Below are 21,469 nucleotides of genomic sequence, written 5' to 3'. Positions count from 1 at the left end.
TTATTACTAATTTGTCTTGCATAAAACTGCATTTCATAATTTCTCATGCACTTCTACATGAATTAGACTAGTTTTTTTTTAAATATGAAGAAAGCTATGACATTCTGTCTCCTCTGACCAAAGTCTGATTTATCTTGAATAAGAAATGTGAGATGAGAAGGATACCTAGGCTTCATTCAGCTTCATTAAGACTAAAATAAATTCTTCTAAAAACATCATTCTGGACTTCTATTCACATGATTTGGAGGTTAAAAGGAAGGGGGGGGGGGCGGCTAGGTGATGCAGTGGATAGAGCACCAGCCCTGGAGTCAAGAGTACCTGAGTTCAAATCCCACACTTAATAATTATCTAGCTGTGTGGCCTTGGGCAAGACACTTAACCTCATTTGCCTTGCAAAAAAAAAAAAAAAAAAGAGGAAGAAGGGGACAGCTAGGTGGTGTAGTGCATAGATCACCAGCCCTGGAGTCAGGAGGACCTGAATTCAAATCTGTCCCAATTTTATTATTATTTTGGTTTTGTTTTGATGTTTGGTTTCCCCATCTCAGACTGAAAATACAGGGGCTATTTACCTTTGGACCAAGTCCTACTACCAATAAACAAAAGCATTTTGATTTTTATTCATTTCCAGTTTGGTCAGTTTACATCCCATTAGTGACCCCTTGCTCCCTGGAGTATACCATACTAAACCAGCGTAACCCAATCAGAAATCATGAGCAAGTCATCTTTTAGCCTCCTTCACTCCAGGAGCCGGGATGACAGTCTGGCTACTAAAGCAGGTTAAGAAGTTATTGCTACAGGATTTCATTTATTAAGGAAAAACTCCTAACTTTTTAGCAAAAACTACAAAAAAATATTTAGTTTAGTACTGTACAAAGGATGAAATAGAACATCAGGCAATCATTTAAATAGACACTTACCTTATAATCAAAGTTTTCATTTAAGAAATTCTTACGAAGGGCATCTGAGAGGTATAAAACTGTTGTAATGATGACACTAGGAATTAAAGAAAAAAAACATTATGTAGAAGAACTGATTTTTTTCCTTTTTTTTTTCATTTTCAGTTCCAGATTCTTTCCTTTCTTCAACTCTCACCCATTGAGAAGGCAAGTGGAAAAAACAACAAACATTATAAACATGTAATGATACAAAACAAATTTCCCCTTTAGTTTTATCCAAAAAGAAGGAAGAAGAGAAACAAAGGAAAATATGCTTCATTAAGCACTCTAATTTCACCAACTTTCTACCTGGAGGAGGACAGCATGCCTCATCATGAATACTTTGGAATTAGGTTTGGATATTATGTTAATCAGGATTGTTAAATCTTTCAAAGTTGACTATCTCTGTAATATTGCTGTTGTATAAATTGTTATGATTCTGCCTATTTCACTTTGTACCAATGATGCATTGACTTAATAAAAATCAACTAATAGAGAGCATAAATGGAAATCTTAGGTAATTGTATAATAAACACAAAGGGCTAGAAACACTAGGAAAATCAATTTGAAGTCATGGAGTCTTATTTAGGAAAACTGACTAATTTAATGTGTTTTAGAAAAGATGGTATTTTGATGTTTTTAATATGTTGGCCACAAATTATTTAAACCAGATTTTAAACCAGGAAAAGATTAAACACAATTATGTTTCTATTTTACTGAGAAGACAGACATGTCTCCATGACAGGGGGGCTATTGGCAGGGGCAGGGGGAGGAAGGGGAGGAAGAGATCAGAATAAAAGTCACAATCTACTATATGGTTGCTATGTGCTTAATATTCATCTAAGATTATTGGGAATATCAGAATAATGGGCAACTTGGTCCTTTTCCTCAAAGAGTTTTTAAACTAGTTGAAAAGGTAAGATTTACTCATAGGAAGCAATTAGGTCACAGGAGAAACCATGATAAATGAAGTGGTAAATTGTGTCAAATAGACCAGACTAGCTATCAGAGTTTAGAGAAGGATAACAATGTGGTTTGGAGTGATTAGGAAGTGTTTCACAGAAGAAGTAAAGCCTGAAAAAGGCCTTCATGAACAGGTACAAGGCAGACAGGTCAGGGCAACCAGAGTACATTCTGGATTGTCAGAGCAAGCTTTCATATACATAATACATCTATTGGATAAACAAAAGGAAGAAAGGAGAAACAATATTGTTTTTTGTTCAGTTGTTTGTCAGCTGTGTGAGCAATAAGTTAAGTTGAAAACTAAACTAAAATTTTGAGTTGCACATTAATTTTTAATTGCCGAGTTCAGCTGAATTATTATGGAACTGAACATGTGGTGGTATTTCTTGGTAATTAGGATAATGAATAAGAGTAGATAAATGAGTTAAAAATAAGAGTTGGGGGAATTTTTCTGGAGAAATTGTTGTAGCAGCACAATGAAGATGTAAAGGTATGAGTCATTTTAATTATTTAGATGATTCACAAAATCTGATTGCACATACGCTCTTGTTCTACATAAAGAAGTAATTGGAAAAGAGAAAAGATTCGAACAAGTAGAAGATAACAAATGCAACCAAAGCATTACAGAATTTTTTTTATCTTTACATTAAAAGAATTTTCAGATTTCTGAAAAAGGGACATAGTAATGCAGCTGAGTAATATCCGAGTATGGCAAAGGCAAAAGAAATGGCATGAAATTATAAGCAGAGAGCAAAATGTTAAACTTTTCTTTTATAAGAATCTTTCATTTTAGAGGAAAGAAAAATTAAGAACAGTGTGGTAGTGGTAGTAGCAGCAGCAGTTAGAAATAGGAGTTATATAGAGAGTAGGAATAATTACTTTTATAATGTCTTTTAGGGTTTACCAAGCATATATTATTAAAAAACAACAGACCTAAAAAAAGGTAACCCTTTCTTTACCTATTAAGTTTTCAAATAACTTTTAACCACATGAAATGAAATTCCTTTTTTTCTTGAAATTTTGTGGTTTTATATCCCACTTCAATTCTCATTCCATTGACATATTCCAATTAATTACTAAAAACAAATCAGGTATGATCTTTTCTAGTTATCTATAGTTATTCTTATAGTATGAAATTATTTCTTTTTATATACTACCTTCCAATCTCATTACTTATTTCTATGGTCTGGGAAAATGGTACTTTATCACTTGCGTTTCCATTATAGTTTAGATTTACAAATCCAGGAACAAAGGTCACATGAAAAATTTCTTTTCCCTCAGATATCTCCTTTCTTTCCACTTCCCTATTACTTAAAAAGAAAATTCATCAGAAGAACTACAATATTTATTTGAGAGTTTGGCAAGTAGTTAAATAATTGCTAAATAATAATAACCCAGTCACAAGTGTTATACAAATATATATATACATATATATATATATAAATACATATTCATATATACATATGGGTACATGTGTATGTAAGGTATCCCAAAAATCTTTGTAGTTTTAAACTTTAATCACTTTAGAAGTATAAGTGTGATAAATTTACAAAAGAAACCACTTGCAATATTAATTATTTAAAATTTTTAAATATTGCTATATTAAAATTCAACATAACCACCACCTCGTACTCCTGTGTATCATCACTGTACTTGATTTCTAAACTTTGTTAAAGGGACCATCAGTGACTTACTGGTGATCAGTACTGCTCAGTGTATGTATGCATACATGTATATATGCAATCCTTAAGATTATCCTTAAAGATCCTGTCCTTAAGGTAATCCAAAGAATAAGACTTTCATGTATAGATGTATACACAAGAAAATGAAGGTAACCATTGGTCTAAGAAAGGGAGCACAGGCAAGACATGATAAAATGTCTCATCTTATTAAATTTAATAATTTATTATTAAAAATTCAGAAAACTAAGTATAGAAGAAATTAAAATAATTAAACTTTAAATGATTTTTTTGGCAAGAATTAAGTGACTTGCCCAAGGTAACATGGCTAAGTAAGTATAAAGTGTCTGAGGCAGGATTTGAACTCGGGTCCTCCTGACTCTAGGGCCAATGCTCAATCTACCTAGCTGCCCCTAAATGATTTTTTTAAGTTTGCATTTTTTATATTTCTAATATGCACTGAGACTTTGGGAACACGTTCATATCTTCCCTTGTTGATGAGAAAAATCTATGTGTTGTTAAGAAACCAGCAAAATTAGACCATCATTTTTGGTGCATGATTACCATAAAGCTGTGGACTAAAGTAAAAAGGTTGTGATGATTGATGTAAGCAGAGAACAAAAAGCCTAGGATCTCCATAATCTTGAAAATATAGTCAGAAACCATATTTTCTTTGTAGGGAGATTAGTTAAATGGTTTAGTAAACTTTTCAGGTAGGGAGAGTATGGGAATACTATTCCCGAGAGGCTAGGAAGATAAATTGGAGCCAGTTAGTGTAAGCTTTTTTTAAGATTGGAATTTCATGGAATTGCCTTTCACATTGACTGAAAACATGATGGTCTTCTCTAGCGTGAATTGTCGAAGTCGAATGTTTCTTAAGATTGGAATTTCATGGAATTGCCTTTCCACATTGACTGAAAACATAATGGTGTAAGCTTTTTAAAGCCAATCACTGGAATTTATACTGTATCCTAGAAGTAGTAGGAAGTCACTAGATTTAAGTGAGAAAATAGCATCATTAGATTTGTACTTAAATGATTTTAGCAGTAGTATGTATATAAAATGGCCCAGATTACTACAAAAGGATTTGAAACAATAAGATCAATTAGGAGTCTATTACAATAATCCACACCAGAGGTGATAAGGACTTGGACTAATGTGGTACTTACATGATTGGAGAGAAAGAAGATGTGAGATATGTTGTAAAAGTAGAAATGGCAAGATTGAGTACCTGATCAGATATGTTGAGTTAGGAAAAGGGAAGAAACCAGGATAATTCTGAGATTATGAACCTGGGAGACTGGAAGAATGATGATTCCAATGACAGAAATAGAAAAGTCTGGAAGAGAGTAGGGCAGTTTGGAACAGGAGTTTTGGGGGGAAAATAACAAATTCAGTTTTGACATGTTAAATTGTCTAGGAAACACAGATATATATATATATATATATATATATATATATATATATATATATATATGTTCAAGAATATGGGAGATCATTGTGCACACATGTAGAAGGGAGTAAGTAGCCTTGCAAAGCAAGAGACACTATTCTTTTTGTCAGAAATTGGGTGCTGTTGGAATAGCACCAGAAAGATGCTAGCAATTCCCTGTGGAAAGAGAGAGTAAGCAATGATATCAAAGGAGTAAAGAGAACAGAAGAAAATGAAGCCCATGCTGAGTGGCCTGAATTTTCTCCGAAAAACAAGAGAGAAAGGTCTGCAACTAAGAGAAACACTTTGGCAAGACATGTGAGAGACTTGAAGAAAGATTTAGAATAGTTACTGTGGGGAATCAATTAAGAAGGAATAAAAATATTGCCTTGCTGCAATGAAGGTCCAGTTGAAGTTCTATAATATAAATTCCCATTCAAAATCATTTTAACATCTTTTAGGTAAGTTCGGAAGCTCATGTGTAGGAATAGAAGAGGTATATAGTGTGGGTCACCCAGTACTAAAATTAAGCAAGAGAAGATTGGGGACTAGGGCAAGGGGATGGAATTCAAGAGCAAATGGCAATATACAATTAAAATTGCAGATGGAGAGGGAAGAAAGTGAAATCAAAGGAGAGGAGCACTCTAAGTACTGAAGGGTATAGAGATTGAAATGAGAGCAGTAAACAGTGAGAGATCATACAAGGTTACAGTCAGATAGGGGATTGTCAGAGTTTCTAAATACAAAGGAGAAATACTTGTGAGTAATGGCATTAGATTGTAAACTCCTTAATGGATAGTTTTGTAATTTGTTTGCCTCTTCTTATATCTTCATGTATTAAAAGTGTCTGGCACATAGTAGGAACTAGATCTTTATTAATTGAATGCTTGATTGATCTAATATGTGACCTTCTCTATGTGTAGCTGAGGGAAGTAAGATAGAATAACTCATATAGGTTATGTGACCCTGGGCATATCACTTCACCCCTCAGTACCTCAAGTGATTATCTAAGATTAGTAATTGCAGATAAGTCACCTAAGGACACTGGGGAGCTTCCTCATATGGGAATTTCCTATACCAATAAAATTGCAGTCCCTATCACCACCCATATATACTATAAATTGCAATATTCTGTAAATGCTAACAAGTATAAATGATGAATGAATTCATAAGTGTCAAATTATATGTAAAAGGAAGACTTTTAGGACATTCAGGAACAATATTTTATTGGCAATGGACAAAAACTTAATTTAAAAAATATTCTCTATTAACAAAGACAAGTCTTCTAACAAAATTTGGTAAAAAAAGGACTCACATTTCTAAGTTGAAGAAATAATAGAGAATTCATATATATTCTAATACTTTAAATTAGTTGTAATTAACAATATTTCCCAGGTCTTCTAGCTGATGGGAGAAGAAAGGCATTTTCAAACCACCCTCACTTTCTGTTATATGGCTAATTCTCCATTTGTTCTCAACAATCACCTTCCTTGAATGTTAATGAAACACAAATGGCCTGGGATTCATACTAATGTTCTGGGAAAAAGCTGATGAACTAAGCACTTCATAAGAGGATGAATATTCTGAACACAGGATTAGTATAACCAATAGCTTCAGTATTCTTTGTTCTCAAAGGTAGAAATGAGATAGGTTCTTTGGAGACAAATACTCTGATTGGATGACAATAGTATGGTAGACTTGTGAACTCTGGTGGGTCCTTGGGCCTGGTTAGTACTATTCCAATAGAATGATGCCAGCTCAATCCTGGTACTTTCTCAATTTAAGGTTATTGAAGTTTTGAGAAAGTCACACAGGTAGCTAATGACAAATCCAAGGTTTGAACTAAGTTCCTCTTGATGTAAATCCAAGGCCTTTCCAACTACAATTTAGTGACTCACTGCCCTTACAATCCATGAAAGGGAACAGAGGCTATATTCCTTCTGTTGTTCCACCAAATTACTCTGCTTTTAGATACTATCAGCAGTGATAGATCACACATTAAGACCACTGCCCAATACTAGAACACTTCCTGCTTATCTAGTAGAGACAAATGATTTAAAGGCAAGGGAAAGTCATATAACATGCCAGGCATGATGTCAGGTGAAGCCTTGTATTTATCATTAATCTCTTACTATAAATTGGATAGCTTGAAGGGCTTTTTGTTGTTTGCTTCTAATCTATTTTACCCAGAACAGTCTGAATGGAGTGATTTGGCTTCAAAAGTTCTTTTTATTGGCTTCTCTATTTCTCAGTCTTTTGCTCATTTATGCACTGTTCCTGAAGATGGGAGCTATTGGAACCTCATCTATTTGACATGCAGTCAATGAAAGATTTGTAGTATATCACACTTAGTCATTTAATTTGTTTATTTCTGCAGTGGAAATCCAGGCACAAAAATCGTTCTACTCTCTGGTTACTAGGATGTAATACAATTCAAAACACACACACACACACACACACACACACACACACAAACACACACAAAATACAGTTCATTTTGGTCACTTCCAAGTAACATTTGAACCCACCAATTTCCCCTATCTTCTCTTAAAATCTTCATCTTCTAATATAGTCTTCATTGTCTGAAACAAACACCTTAACCTTGATAATTTACTGTAGGGGAAAAAAAATAAAGAAACCCTCCAAATACCATAACTAAATATTTATTAAGTACCTACTAAAAACAAGCCATTGTTTTAGGCACTGTGAGGATAAAGAATAAGGGCTGGGGGTCTATTAATATAGTCAGTCAAATGACTCCATGTGCTCCCCTCCCCCCTTAAAGTAGCCAACAATCAGATAGTCTTGATTAAATTAATTTGAGAGATTAACCAGAGGCTGTTCTGATTGGTTAAGGAGCTTGGTCAGGTGAGGCTTGTATAAAATGAATGAGCTAGTTTGGAATGGAGGTTATAAGCATCTGACAGCTTAGTGGGAAAAGTCTTTCAGGCAAGGCCCTGAGAAGGAATTTGATATTGGGAATAAGAGAACAGCAAGATCTCAGTCACAATTTTGATATCTTCCCTTTTCGATTAGAGAAAGAGCAGTGAAGGTGAAGTTCAAAGGACACAGAGGAATTTTTGCTTTTAACTTCTAGACCTAGCAGAATCCCTGGAATGGCTTAAAATGTCTGTTTTTGGAGTCCAAGAACACTGGGGAAGTCAACTTGTCTAACAGAGAAATTTGATAAGCTTTCCATTAAAGAGAAAAGAATTCTAACAACCAGGGGCTATGAGTTAGACCTTTGGCCATGTTCTCTTGAAGTTGCAACTCAATTTTGCCTGGATTTCATAGTGGCAGTTTTCTGCCACATTACAGACTTTTGGGAGATAGTTTATTTAAAATATCATAGCACCTGATTAATACTGCTGACTAGAAACTAATTAAGGCTGATGAATTGAGATCAACTCACAATTCTAAGACTTGTAAGCTATGGCATTAGAGTAACTTCCCTCAATATGCTAGAAGGCTTCCCAATAAGATCAAGGGTGAAGCAAGGAGATACCCATGGTCATCACTATTATTCAGTATTGGACTAGACATGCTAGCTGTATTAAGGGAAAAAAGAAATTGAAGACACTAAAATAGACAATGAGGAAGCAAAAATCACTCTTTGCAGATGAAATCATGGTATATTTAGAGAAACAACTAAAACACTAGTTGAAATAATTAGCAACTTTAGCAAAGTTGTAAGATATAAAATAAACCCATATAAATCGTCAGCATTTCTATAAATTTCCAACGAAGTTCGGTAGCAAGAAACAGAAAATGATATTGCATTTCAAATAACATTAGATAATACAAAATACTTGAAAGTCTGCCTGCTTAGACAAAGCAATATGAACACAATTTATACTTTTCACATTAATAGTCAGACCTAAAAAGTTGGAAAAAGATTTATTGCTCATTTATAGGCTAAGCCAACATAATAAGAAAGATATTCTACCTAAATTAATTTACTTATTCAATACCATTCCAATCAAACTACCAAAATTTGTTTTAAAGAGCTAGAAAACAATAGAAACAATTCATATGGAAGAACAAAAGTCCAACAATATCAAGGCAATTAAGGGGAAGAAACTTGATCCAGTCATACCAGATCTTAAATTGTATTATAAAGTGTAATTATCAAAATACTCCTGTACCCTTATGATTCTCTCATAATGTAAAATCATTGGTTCTTTCATTTCAATTAGTAAATTGATCATTTACATTATATTATTATATTATATTTTATATTATAAAATAATAGGGAATGCTAAGGGAAACATTAACAAGGTCTTTGAAGTACAAAACATCCCAGAACCATTGGCTTAAAGTGCCTATATACATTAAAAGAAAGTATTAGTACTCTTGCTGGCACAACTGTGTAGATATCAGCCTCAAAGATCATCTTTGACTAGGTCTCTCCCATGTCCCCTCCCATGATTCACAATATCCATGCTGGATAAATTCAACAAATGGAAATCTCCTTAAAATAGAAAGCTAGATGAGAAGAAAAATAAATATGATACCCTAGAGAAGGGGTGGAGCAAAGGTAGTTTTTAGCTCAGAAGAATAAGTTATTTTGTTAGAACTATGGCATTGATCATCTTATAGATTGAAGCAGTTTGCATGTGGCAGCTAATACCTCTTGGCCTGGAAGACTCAGCCTGCAGGAAAAGACCTTCATCAGCACCAATGGTATTTCTTAGGTAATAATATATTGATGGGGTTGTTGATGAGTCATTTATTTCAGTAATCTCTGACTCTTTGTGACTGTATTTGGGGTTTTCTTGACAAAGCTACTGGAGTGATGTACCATCTTTTTTCTCTAGCTTATTTTATAAATGAAGAAATTAAGAAAAATATAATTAAATGATTTGCCCAGGTCAAATAGCCAGTAAGTGTCTGAGACCAGATTTGACCTCAGGTATTCCTAACTAAAGGACTGATTATCTACTGTGCCGCCTCACTAACCCATAATGATGGGGACTTAAGTGAATTTCTGACAAAATATCAGGTCGAATATTTTATGAGTCATTACATGGCTATATAAACTAAAGAATTATTATTTAATTTTTCTTCTCATTTGAACAAAAGTATCTAAACATCAAAAAACCTGAATTTGGGGGAAAATTGAAAGGAAAAAATATTAAAAAGAAAAGGGAACTATAAAAATGACAAAGTGAACAAAGATCAGGTTGGCAATATTAATGTTAGTTCTAGATTAAAAACAAACCAACAAACCTGAAAAAATTATATGGTTACTCAAACAATGAGACTGATTTTGGGCCAGAAACTCCTTAGTTTAGCCACTTGATTTTTGGTGGACTGTAAGCTCCCTGAAGATAGGGATTTCTTGGGTTTTGTTTTAACTATTTCTAACACAGCACTTCACAAATGATAAGCATGTAATAAATGTCTGTTGAATTGAATTGCATTAACAGCTAAAGCAAATAACTCACTAGCCTTTGGAAGAAAAAAACAACCCCAAGAAACAGTTACCAAAGTAGGCAAAAAAATTTAAAAAAATTTTTTTACATCTGTATCCTGAGAAAGAACTGTGGAGTTTGAACAAAGACCAAGGACTATTACCTTTAATTGGGGGGGGGGGGCAACTGATATCTTATTGCTGGATCTTGGTATCTTTTAAACTTTATATTTCTTCCTTAAGGATATGATTTCTCTCTCATCATACACAATTTGGATCAGTGTATGCCATGGAAACAATGTAGAGACTGTCAAATTGTCGTCTGTGGGGGTTGGGGGGAGGGAAATAAGATTAGGGGAAAAATTGTAAAACTCAAAATAAATAAAATCTTAAAAAAAAATTCTCCAAGGACCAAAGTGTCTGCAGTTCATGGTGAAATAAATACATATTTGTGGAGTTAAAAAAATTTTTTATACTAAAGGATGCAAAGAAACAGCATCTTTATTTCCCTGTTATTGATTTTCTCATCTAGGTCTGTGGATCATATACTTTAATTGTTCAGCCCTAATATTTATAAATATTGTAAACCCAACCAAATATCAGAACAAATGTGCTAAAGTCAGTCATTCAATTATCATTCAATAAATATGTATTAAGCACCTAATATGTGCCAATATTTGACTAAGTGCTACCTAAAACTATAGGACTCTGGGTTTTGGTTAAACTGAAATTTAATTTCATTCTTCTCACAATATCACACTAAATATTCCAAACACTAAAGAGGGCTGCAGCAGCACTCCTGATTTGTCTGCAAAAACAGAAAAGCTGGAACTGTCAACACTGAATCTGCAGTTATTTAAAATACCTTATGCCATATTATATGATTTGCTACTTTGCAAAGTTTTAACATGTCTGCTTCTATAAATGTATGCTGTGGCTGGAGCCATGTTGGGGGATGTTTAATATAAATCTCTTTAGTCTCAAAACTTTTGTCACTCCTTTACCTGGGGATTTGGCAATAAATACCTGGACCATTTAGGCAAGTATATATTGAAACTAGTTCTCACCCACTGCATATGCTTGTTTTCCTCCATATACATATATATAGGAGACCAATTAATACAGGGAAATGGGAAGATAGTCAAAAGTAATTTGAGAGCTCAAGATGATCCTTTCATATACTCTTCTCACCCTAAACAGAAAGCTGTATTTATAAGTAATGTAAATATCTTACTTGTTAGCAACCAAACGCATAACAGTCCAGTCTTTTGGAAACATCTCAGGCCGTATCAGTATTCGGAACACAGTAAAAATCTGCAGCAAGAAATCCTGGGAGAGAATGGAGGAAAAAAGAATTTTTTTTTCTGATTTTACTGTAATTGTTAACATTACCAAGTGCAAAATTTAAAAAAAAGGAGAGGGGAACAAAAAGAAACAATGTCAAAAATTGCTGGAGCTAATTGCATTTTCTAGACAAAGCAACTACAAAACCAAACAGTTATTTTCTAAACAAAAGAAAACAAACAAAAACAGGAGCCACATATTTCAGCAAATAACCATAAGAATGAATTCTTTTCAGAGCATCTTCTTGTCCTTTTTACCATTCCTAATAAGATGTTTTTGTGGTTGTTGTTCAGTCATGTGTGACTCTGTAATCCCTTTTGGAGCTTTCTTGGTAATGATACTGGGGTGTTTTGCCATTTCCTATCAGGGTTAAATGTCTTACCCAGAGTCATACAGCTAGTGTCTAAGGCTGGATTTGAACTCAAGTCTTCCTGACCTAGAACTCTATTTTATTCCACCTACCTTCCACTAGATTTTTAGATAAAAGAAAATGAATGGAAGACTTCCAGCAGCTTGCAGAAGATTAAGGTCAACTGCATCAGGAAGCTGAGATGGCTCAGTGGATAGAGTACTGAGCTTGGAGTCTTCAGCTGTGTGATCCTGGGCAAGTCAAATAATTGTTTGCCTTAGTTTCCTCAAATATAAAAAGGGGAACAACAATAGCACCTACTTCTCAGGGTTTTAAGAGGATCAAATCAGATCCAAAGTGCTTAGTACTGTGCCTGTATATAATAGTCATTATATCAATACTAGCTATTTCCATTATATTGGAAGCTCCTTGAGGGCAGGGATTGTCTTTTTTTGCTCTTTTTATATCCCCAGAACTTAGCATAGTTTCTGCTACATTGTACTGCTTACTCAATGTTTATTGATTAACATTTCCTTCTTCATAGTAGCAAGATTTTATAAACTGGGAGAATTTAATTTGATTCCAGGATCATATCTATTTATCCTTTTCAATTTAAAAAAATTATGTTTAAATATAAAGAAGACATCTCAAACAAAACTCCAATTTCATATTTATTTACATTATCTCTTCCATCTAAACATGAGCTCACTGAGGGCAGGGAATGTGTTTTTACCTTATCCCCAGGTCTTAGCATGATGGTAGGTACTTAAAAAATGTTCATTAGCTGATTGATCTTCATAAGAATGAATGTAAAGAGCATCAGTTTTGATCATCAAAGACCTAGGCAGTCCAGTGGACAGACACCTGAATTTGGAGTCCAGTTAGGAAAATATGAGTTCAAATCCTGCTCAGACACTAGTTGTGTGACTGTGGACAAGTCATTTGATTGCTTTAACTTTCATGTCCACAACTATAAAATGGGGGAAATAACAGCATCTACTTCTGATGTGTTATGGCTCCAATGAGATACCATACTTATAAGCACTGTGTAAGCCTTAAAATATTATGTGAATGGGAATTATTTTTATAATTCATATTACTCTATGCCTCAGTTACATCATCTAGAGAATGACAGTGACCAAAAGATCATTAAGGTTCCTTCCAATTGTGCTAAGTTTTCTATTAATGGATATTAGCTTCAATCGGTCAATAAGCATTTATTAGGCACCTTTCTCAGTGCCCTTACCGAGCAAGGCACTAGCATAGAAACGGGTGAAAGTCCCCTTTAGGATGCAAAACAAGGACTCAGCACACTTTTTGTCTTCACCATAAGACATTTTTCAAAAAAAGGAAAAATTAGAGGAAAAAAAATAAGTGAGGATTTAAAGACATTCTTCAAAAATGACATGTCAGAGGAATGGACATACTTGCAAAAAAATCTCTGTTTGAACTGACAAACCTGACAAAGGACCTGTTGTTATTCTGGAAGATGCCCTTTTCCAAAACATATCTAAAGGCGCATCAAAATTCTGCAATAATATTTTCTCTTCTCTCTCTTTCTCTCTCCCCCTCCCTCCCTCCCTTCCTCCCTCCCTCAATTTAGTCCTATTATAGAATTACTAATAAGCAAATTCCAGATCAAAAAAAAAAAGGTTGATAATACTAAAGGTCTCAGGAAAGTATCTTCCATTTTCCTGAAGTGTTTGAAATATAGCAGTGAAATTTTGTAAACAAAAATGCTAGAATTTTGTTTAATAAATCCAGTAGCAAATCCATTAAACATGTGAGTTTTCTATAAACAAGATTAAGGTTGTCACTCAAATCAATAGAAGACAGAGAAAGAAAAATGTAAAAAATATATTTCTTGCTTATGATATGGCATTTTCCAGATATAACAGCTTTTTAGTAAAATCAATAAATATTTTGACTATGTTTTTGTTTAATGGCTTTTTCATGTATTTATATATATCTCCATTTGTTATGGCTTCCAGATGGAGATCACTGGATTTGGAGATCTATCCATTTGCAGTTAAGAAATCACTTACTTGTAAAAATGGCCAGGAGTGGGCTCTGTTTGTTGAATCAACAGGAGCTTAATTAGTAATTTGCTCAAGTTCACACAATCAACATGTCAGAGGTATCTTGTGCTTAGCATAGTGCCTTGTATACAGTAAACACATATAAATGTTACTGCTTAACTGACCTGGCTTTTCTATCTCTAACTGAAAAGGAGAATGAGGTGTTTGTTTTTAAATGTATTTTTTTTCAGGGAAATGGGGGAGGGTGTTAAAACTTAAGTACTATTCCCTATAATCTTCTCTAAAAAATTACTTTTATTGTTTCAAATTGTTTTATTCTTTGAAAAAAAGTGATTTTTTCTTCATCTAACAATAACTTAGTAATAGGATTTTTTTTTTAGTATTTAAGTAAAATACCCATACTTCTTTAGTGATATTGTTTAGACAATGATAAGAACTTAGAAAATAAAGGTTATATATTCTACAAATTTTAAGTTGGGAGCAAGAAGGCAATACTGTTCTTTGCTTTAGCCAACAAACAAAAGTCTCATCACTTCTTTGTAATTCTCATAACCCTAAACTCCCTCCTATTGTTTTTTCAATTTTTCCAATCCTTTAAGATTCCATTTGGGGTTTTCTCGGCAAAGATATTGGAGAGGTATAGCATTTCCTTCTCTAGTTCATCTTACAAATGAGGAATCTGAGGCAAACAGGGTTATATGATTTACCCAGTCACATAGCTAGTAAGAGTGGGAATATTTAAAATCAGAGAGATAGTCTTCTTGATTCCAGGCCCAACACTCCATCCACTTCATCACTAATCTGCCCCCTCTACTTTCCTGCCTAGAGTCAAATCAGAGTGTAGCAGAAATGTTTGTTTCAGAAAATTAGGCTTTTCAAGTATCAGATTTTTGACCTCTAATATTTTCAGTCTAGAAAAGTGCTCATATTTACCTTCTAATACAGCAAAATGTTCATATTAAAATAAGGGAAGTAAAGAAATTTCATTAACTTTTTAAAAGAAAAAAAAAGAAAATGCTTCATAATACAAGGAAAGAGCTATGCAGAGACTGGCTGCTCTCAGAACTAATGGAAGTAAATCACATAAATTAATTCCAGACATTTTTTAAAATTCAGAATAGTGAATTAATATTAACTCTACTATCTTCAAGTGGGACCTAGAAATTGATTTCAAGTTAATGTGTTAATGTTTAAAATAATTTAATTTCTTCCTCTCAAATAAAATGTGAATTTTTGAGGGCAGGGAGTGGGGTTTTTTTTGTCTTTGTATCTCTAGTTGGTGATAAATAAATGCTTATTGATTGAATTAAATGCTTTTAAAAAAACAAGTTCTTTATTAAAAAATATTTGTAGACTATTTCATCAAGTTTGTTGTTTTGTTTTTTCTTTCCTCTCAAGAAGACCAATTATGGGCTACATTGCCCATAAAATACGGCATAATTTTATCATGATAGAAATTAAAGGAAAGAGTAAAGACAACTAGAACAGCTGCTTTGGAAAACTCTTCAAGCTTTAATGTACTGATCAAATATAGCAATGTCACAGGCAAAATTTGTTATTGGGGGTAAGGAGTTTCAGGAAAGCCACTTTTCATTTCAACATAAGAAAGAACTTTCTATTTGAAGAATTTTTATGGCTATTAGAGATAATTATTTTGAAATTCCTTACATGGCTTAGGACACACATTTATGATTCATAGAAAGCAATAGAATAGACTTGAGAGATACTCTAGTCAAATCCTTTCAGTTTATTCATGAGTAAAACAGGCAGGTTAGGACGTCCTTGAATCATACCAGCTTCAGCAACAAGGGGGGGATTGCAATGTCATTTTTTTTAAATGATTAAAGAATGAACCGAGAGCACAGACTAAAAGGTTCTTCAAGCCCTGGACAAAATTGAATGTCTACTATTTTAAGAACTCTGTCTTATTCCATTTAAAAATGAAGTATCGGTCATGCTGACAGATGAGCTAGTAGGAAGGATGTTCAAAGAAATAACTTCCACCCAATGATGACCGGCATAAAGTTCTACTGATCAAGCATTAAAAAAACCAAATGAATCAATAAGCATTTATAAGCATTTACCATGCCAGGCATGATAATGTTGGAGATACAAAAGGGGTCTAAAGACAGTACTATAGGAATTTAAAAATAATAGGTGATATAACATGCAAAAAATTATGTAAAATAAACTATATATAGGATAAATGGGAAATAAAAACTCCCAATCAGTTATGCTATGATGGAACAATTTGAGTAGTAAAAAAGTATTTGTGTTTCAAAAATCTTTGCTGGATTTGTGTTTATGATACACAGAGGGGCTGTACAATCAACAAATCATGCTAGACAAAGTAACTATAGACATGAACTTAGGTATCTATAAAGAAAATAATTAAACTGAGCAGAGGATCGCGAGAAATTTGAAAGAAAAACCAGTCACAGATTAAAGTTAATAAAGTTAGTTTGCTTATGGAATATCAGAAGTCAGCAACAAGTAACAATTTAAAATAACATTAAACTGAACAATTTTTATATACAGAGAGTTATTTTACATGTTAAACAAAGTTTAGAAAGGTGGGCACCCTTCTCTCTTAGAACAGAGGTGCTTAGTCTATGACACTAAACCTCATGGTGAAAGCTATGGGCACACTCTCACAATCATAGATTTTCATATATAAAATAAATGGAAAGAAATGACAAATTTCACTTGTGAAAAATAAATTACATTATTTTTTCATTTAAGCCTATGGACTCTCTAAAATCTATCATGGACACAATTGAAAGAGGCATTTTATTCAAGTTTTTTTTTTTTTTGCCAAAGTTTTGCTTTAAAAGAAAATATTACCAAAAACAAGAACCCCCCCCCAATCAATTCATTTTGGGAAAAGACAGTTTTAATTCATTATTTTCAAATATATGATCAAAAGGTCTAAGAGGATTCTCAGAGGGGCCAGGTAGGTAGCACAGTGGATAGAGTACCAGCCCTGGAATCAGGAGGACCTGAGTTCAAATCCAGTCTTAGATGCTTAACACTTACTTAGCTGTATGACCTTGGGCAAGTCACTTAACTCCATTGCCTTGAAAAAATTTTAAAAAAAGAAGATTCTTGGAAAAGAATATAGAAAGAAATATGACAATTATAATGAATAAAATGAAAACATAAAATAGAAGTGTCAAATATAGTAAAACCACATTTCTGTGCTTTGATCTTTAGACTATTGTCAACACTACTTTTGAAAGAATTTATGTTCGTGGTACCTTCGAGAGCTTAAATGCAACTTAAATGAATTACATTAATTATTTTTATACTTTAGAAACTTCACTTGGAGACCTTGTCTATATTATTAAAAAATAATTGCAAGTAGGTCTTATGACTTAAGAATACTGGAAATTATTTTTTTGTTCATTTTAATGGAAAATGGGAGGGGGGAGAACATCTGTAATATCCTACACTACTAATCAAAGCAAGTTCAGGGAGTCAAGATAGCTTCCGATGCAGACAGCATCTTACAGAAAGTCTTTCTTACAGAAAGTCAAAGGTTTCTTACTTTGCTTTCAATTTCTAGGACATACTCTATTTCTGTTGTTGAGTTGTTTGTCGTGTCTAACTCTTCATGATCCCAGCTGTGGGATCTTGTAAAGGTATTGTAGTGCTTTACCACTTTTTTCTCCAGCTCATTTTACAGATGAGGAAACTGAGGCAAACAGGGTTAATAGTCTTGCTCAGTGACATACACCTAGTAAGTGTTTGAGGCTGTATTTGAACTCAGTTCCTCCTGATTCCAAGCCTTGCACTCTATCCACTGTGCCACCTAGAGCCCATTCTATTGCTACCCTGATGCAAACCCATGTGAATAATTGTAATCAACAAAGAACAGGAGCTTTATGGGTTCACATATGTTGAACAATAAGAAATATGTGCAAAGCTGTAGCCCACAGAATAGGGTGGGTGTATAATGAAGCAGCAGAGACTGATGTAGAACAAGTCTAATCACTATTCAGTTATTTCCCTCGCCTCCAGTTTTAAGCTTTCTTTTTAATTTGTCATATTCCAGTGAAGGAAAAACTTCAAACAACTGAAAGTCTTGGCACTCAAGTCTGAACTCCTCTATACTTTGTTCTGACACCAACAAAAAACTGGTTTCTTAATGTACTTCAGTTGATAAAGGAGAAAGAATGCATATTGTTCATGTCACAATTAATCAAAAAGCCAGAAACCACTCAAGTAGCAACCTTAGAGACCTTCATGCTTCTTAAGCAAAAATATATTAATAAACTTAGAGAACCAGGAGGCCCAATTGCCAAACTTCATTCTGATTCAGAGAACTTCTATCAAAAACTTGGATCAAATTATGATTTGGTGAGAAATTAAAAATAATGACAGCAAAAAAAAATTGACTAAGTAGTATGTGTGTTTATTAATGGGCCAGTTTGTGGAATAAGGAATTTGCCAAGAGTATATAGGAATTTGCCAAGAGGTATTGTCCCAATACCTATACCTGCTTGGAAACTTATAGAGTAGCCCATAGTCAAACAGCCAGTAGAAAACTGAAGTGGGCCTTGAACTCAGATCTTCATGACTGAAATTGTTGCATTTAATTCATTATAAGAGGCTATTTCTGTACCAAAATACATTGATTATATCCCAATATCATCAAACCATGAACTCTTAGAGAGAAATAAGAACTTAAAGATATTCTAATGCAGCCTACAGAAATTTTCCTTTCCCTCGATAATTAGACACCTCTTGAACACTTTATGTATGAGACAGAGAGAGTAGTCCAATCCATTTTTGGCAAGGTTGAGTCGTGGGACTGGGTCTCTCCCTTTCTCTGACTAAAACTTTAGTAGCCTCTCATGAGCTGATACCCATTATATTGCGAGTTCCTTGAAGGTAGGAACTATGTATTGCATCTTTGTATTCCCAGTGTTTAGTTACAGTGTTCAGACCATAGGAGTTTAATAAATGTTCACTGCTAGACTGTTGAAAACACCACAGATAAACACAAAAGTTTTGATTTGCTCCATTTCTGATCTAGGTCAGGTCTTGCCTCCTTAGGATCCCTTCTTCTGAGGCACTATTTTGGTGCCCAACTGAGGTACGGACACCAATCAGTCTCAAAACTACTGAGTGTGAGCAATCACCAATCTTAACTTTTGTATTTTGTACAGTTTTTCTGTTGTGACTCCTTTTTTTGGCATTTTCTTTTCAAATATACTGTTGTAATTTGATATTTCCTTATTCAGATCATTTTACAGGTGAAGAAACTGAGACAAAATGGGTTTAAGTGACTGACCCAGAGTCACATAGTAAGAATTTGAGGTCAGATTTGAACCATGAAGATTAGTCTTCCTGATGTCCAGTCTAATGCTCTATCTACTATGCCATCTAGGTTCCCTAACCTTAATTTATTCTTCCCAATAGTAGGGATTATAAGTACATATTATTTTGTCTAGTACCAATTCAATTTCACATATCTCTAAACTGTAGAAAGTTCATTCTTCCAGTGAACAGAATCCTAGTTCCTTCTGCATATTCATCCAAGTTTTTGTCATAAGCTGTAGAGAATAAATCTAATTTTTTCTTCCATATGACAGTCCTTTAAATATCTGAAGAAAATTATCATTCCCTTGTTCCCTCCTTACTCACACCTACATGCACCAAGTGTTTTTTTTTTATTCTTGCTAAATATCCCTAGTTACTTTGACTGTTTTTACATACGAGAGCTAGGTACCACAGCACAAGTATTGAACTTGGGAGTCAGGAAAACCTGAATTTGAATTGTGCCTCAAGATATAATCTTCTTGACCTGGATAAGTCATTTGACTTCTCAGCCTCAGTTTCCTTGTCTGTAAAAAAAACACATACCTCACACAGTTGTGGTGAGAGCCAAATGAGGTAATACATTATGCCAACCTTAAAATTATATAATGAAGAAATTAATTTTGACTGCATTAATATTAAAATGTAATATTTCTTTTTCTGTCTGTACTTCCATCTTTCAGTCTAGTTCAAATAGACGAACTTTTCCCAGTTCAAGCTCACTGGGGGTTATGTTCATATTCCAGTCCTTTCCAAGGTTTGGGCTGGACCTTACTTTTGCCCCATGAGCACAGATGGCTGAGCTCGTCTATATTCCTAAGGATCTCTAAACCTTGTTTTCTAATAGAAAATGGGGATGATCATTTCTACGAAGAGGAAATTAAGACAGAGAAATCATGATTGCAATAGTTTTTTTAGGCCCAGATTAGAGGTAGCTGACTTTCACGATCTGGTCACTTTCCCCCCAAACTTCCTGTCCTTGATAACAGGAAGGAGTTGAGAACTCTTAGTCTATCAACTCATTAAATGTACACCAATCAAGATTATCAAAATAAGTCTCAATGAGGTACTGTCAAGAAAAAAAGCCTTGGTTTTAAAGGGGCCTAAGATATTCAATTTTCATCTTTTGATAATCAAAAGAGATTAATGACCTCAATTTATTGATTTTTGCTAGACTAACCAATAAATTTATTAATCATACCCAGAACTACATGTCTTCAAATTTTATTCACAATATAAACATAAATAGCTTTTGCTATCACTAAAATATGACATGTTTTCAAGGCCCTATATTTGTTACCCTCTTCAAAGAATAATAGTTAACTTGTCCCTATCCCTTTTAAAAGGCAGTACATAGAACTGAACAAAAATCTCTAAGAGTGATCTGATAAGGAATATTATAGCATGATATCTTCTCCTTTGTATCCTTTGCTTAGGACATTATATATTTTAATTAATGCAGTCTAAAATTGACTTTTTTTTCCTTTTGGCAGTCACATTACATTACTAATTTATTGATCTCAAAGTCAATTAAAATTCACAAATCTTTTTCACATAAACAGCTGTTAAGTCATACCTCTTCCATCCAACTTCTGAGCAATTGATTTTGTAAATTTAAGTGCAAATTCTCAGTAATCTGTATTGTTTCATCTTTTATATTTGACCTTTTATTTAATTCATTGAGATTTTTTTGAATTCCGTTTCTGTTGTCTGGCACATTAGCTATCTATATTCTTTCCCTTTCATGTCATGCACAACTTTGATCAGCATACTTTCTAAGTCTTAAATCATTAATAAAACATTTAATAGGACAGGCTTAAGGCCAGGAACCTATATCATGTAACTTAGAGACTCCTCTACATTTTGACATCAATCCATGAATCAAAGGTTATTTGGGTATAATTGTTCAACCAGCCACAAATTAACCTAACTGTAAAATCATTTAGCCCACATTTCATCACCTTGGCCATAATGATTTCATGAGAAACCTTGT

The 21,469-nt window shown here is 33.7% G+C and overlaps 1 protein-coding gene across 1 annotated transcript in view; it reads right to left on the bottom strand.

The window, feature by feature from the left end:
• DOCK4 (dedicator of cytokinesis 4) overlaps positions 1-21,469 on the bottom strand; it is a 345,771-nt gene that overhangs the window by 88,629 nt on the left and 235,673 nt on the right. The window contains exons 27-28 of the mRNA XM_074195289.1: positions 11,657-11,751; positions 918-993 (exon numbers count right to left, since the gene is read on the bottom strand). Coding sequence (XP_074051390.1) covers positions 918-993; positions 11,657-11,751 — 171 coding nt within the window. The remainder of the gene's footprint in view (positions 1-917; positions 994-11,656; positions 11,752-21,469) is intronic.

This window comes from Macrotis lagotis, chromosome 7 (assembly GCF_037893015.1).
Source record: "Macrotis lagotis isolate mMagLag1 chromosome 7, bilby.v1.9.chrom.fasta, whole genome shotgun sequence".
NCBI classification, from domain to species: domain Eukaryota; kingdom Metazoa; phylum Chordata; class Mammalia; order Peramelemorphia; family Peramelidae; genus Macrotis; species Macrotis lagotis.
This window is presented reverse-complemented; position numbering and strand designations above follow the sequence as displayed.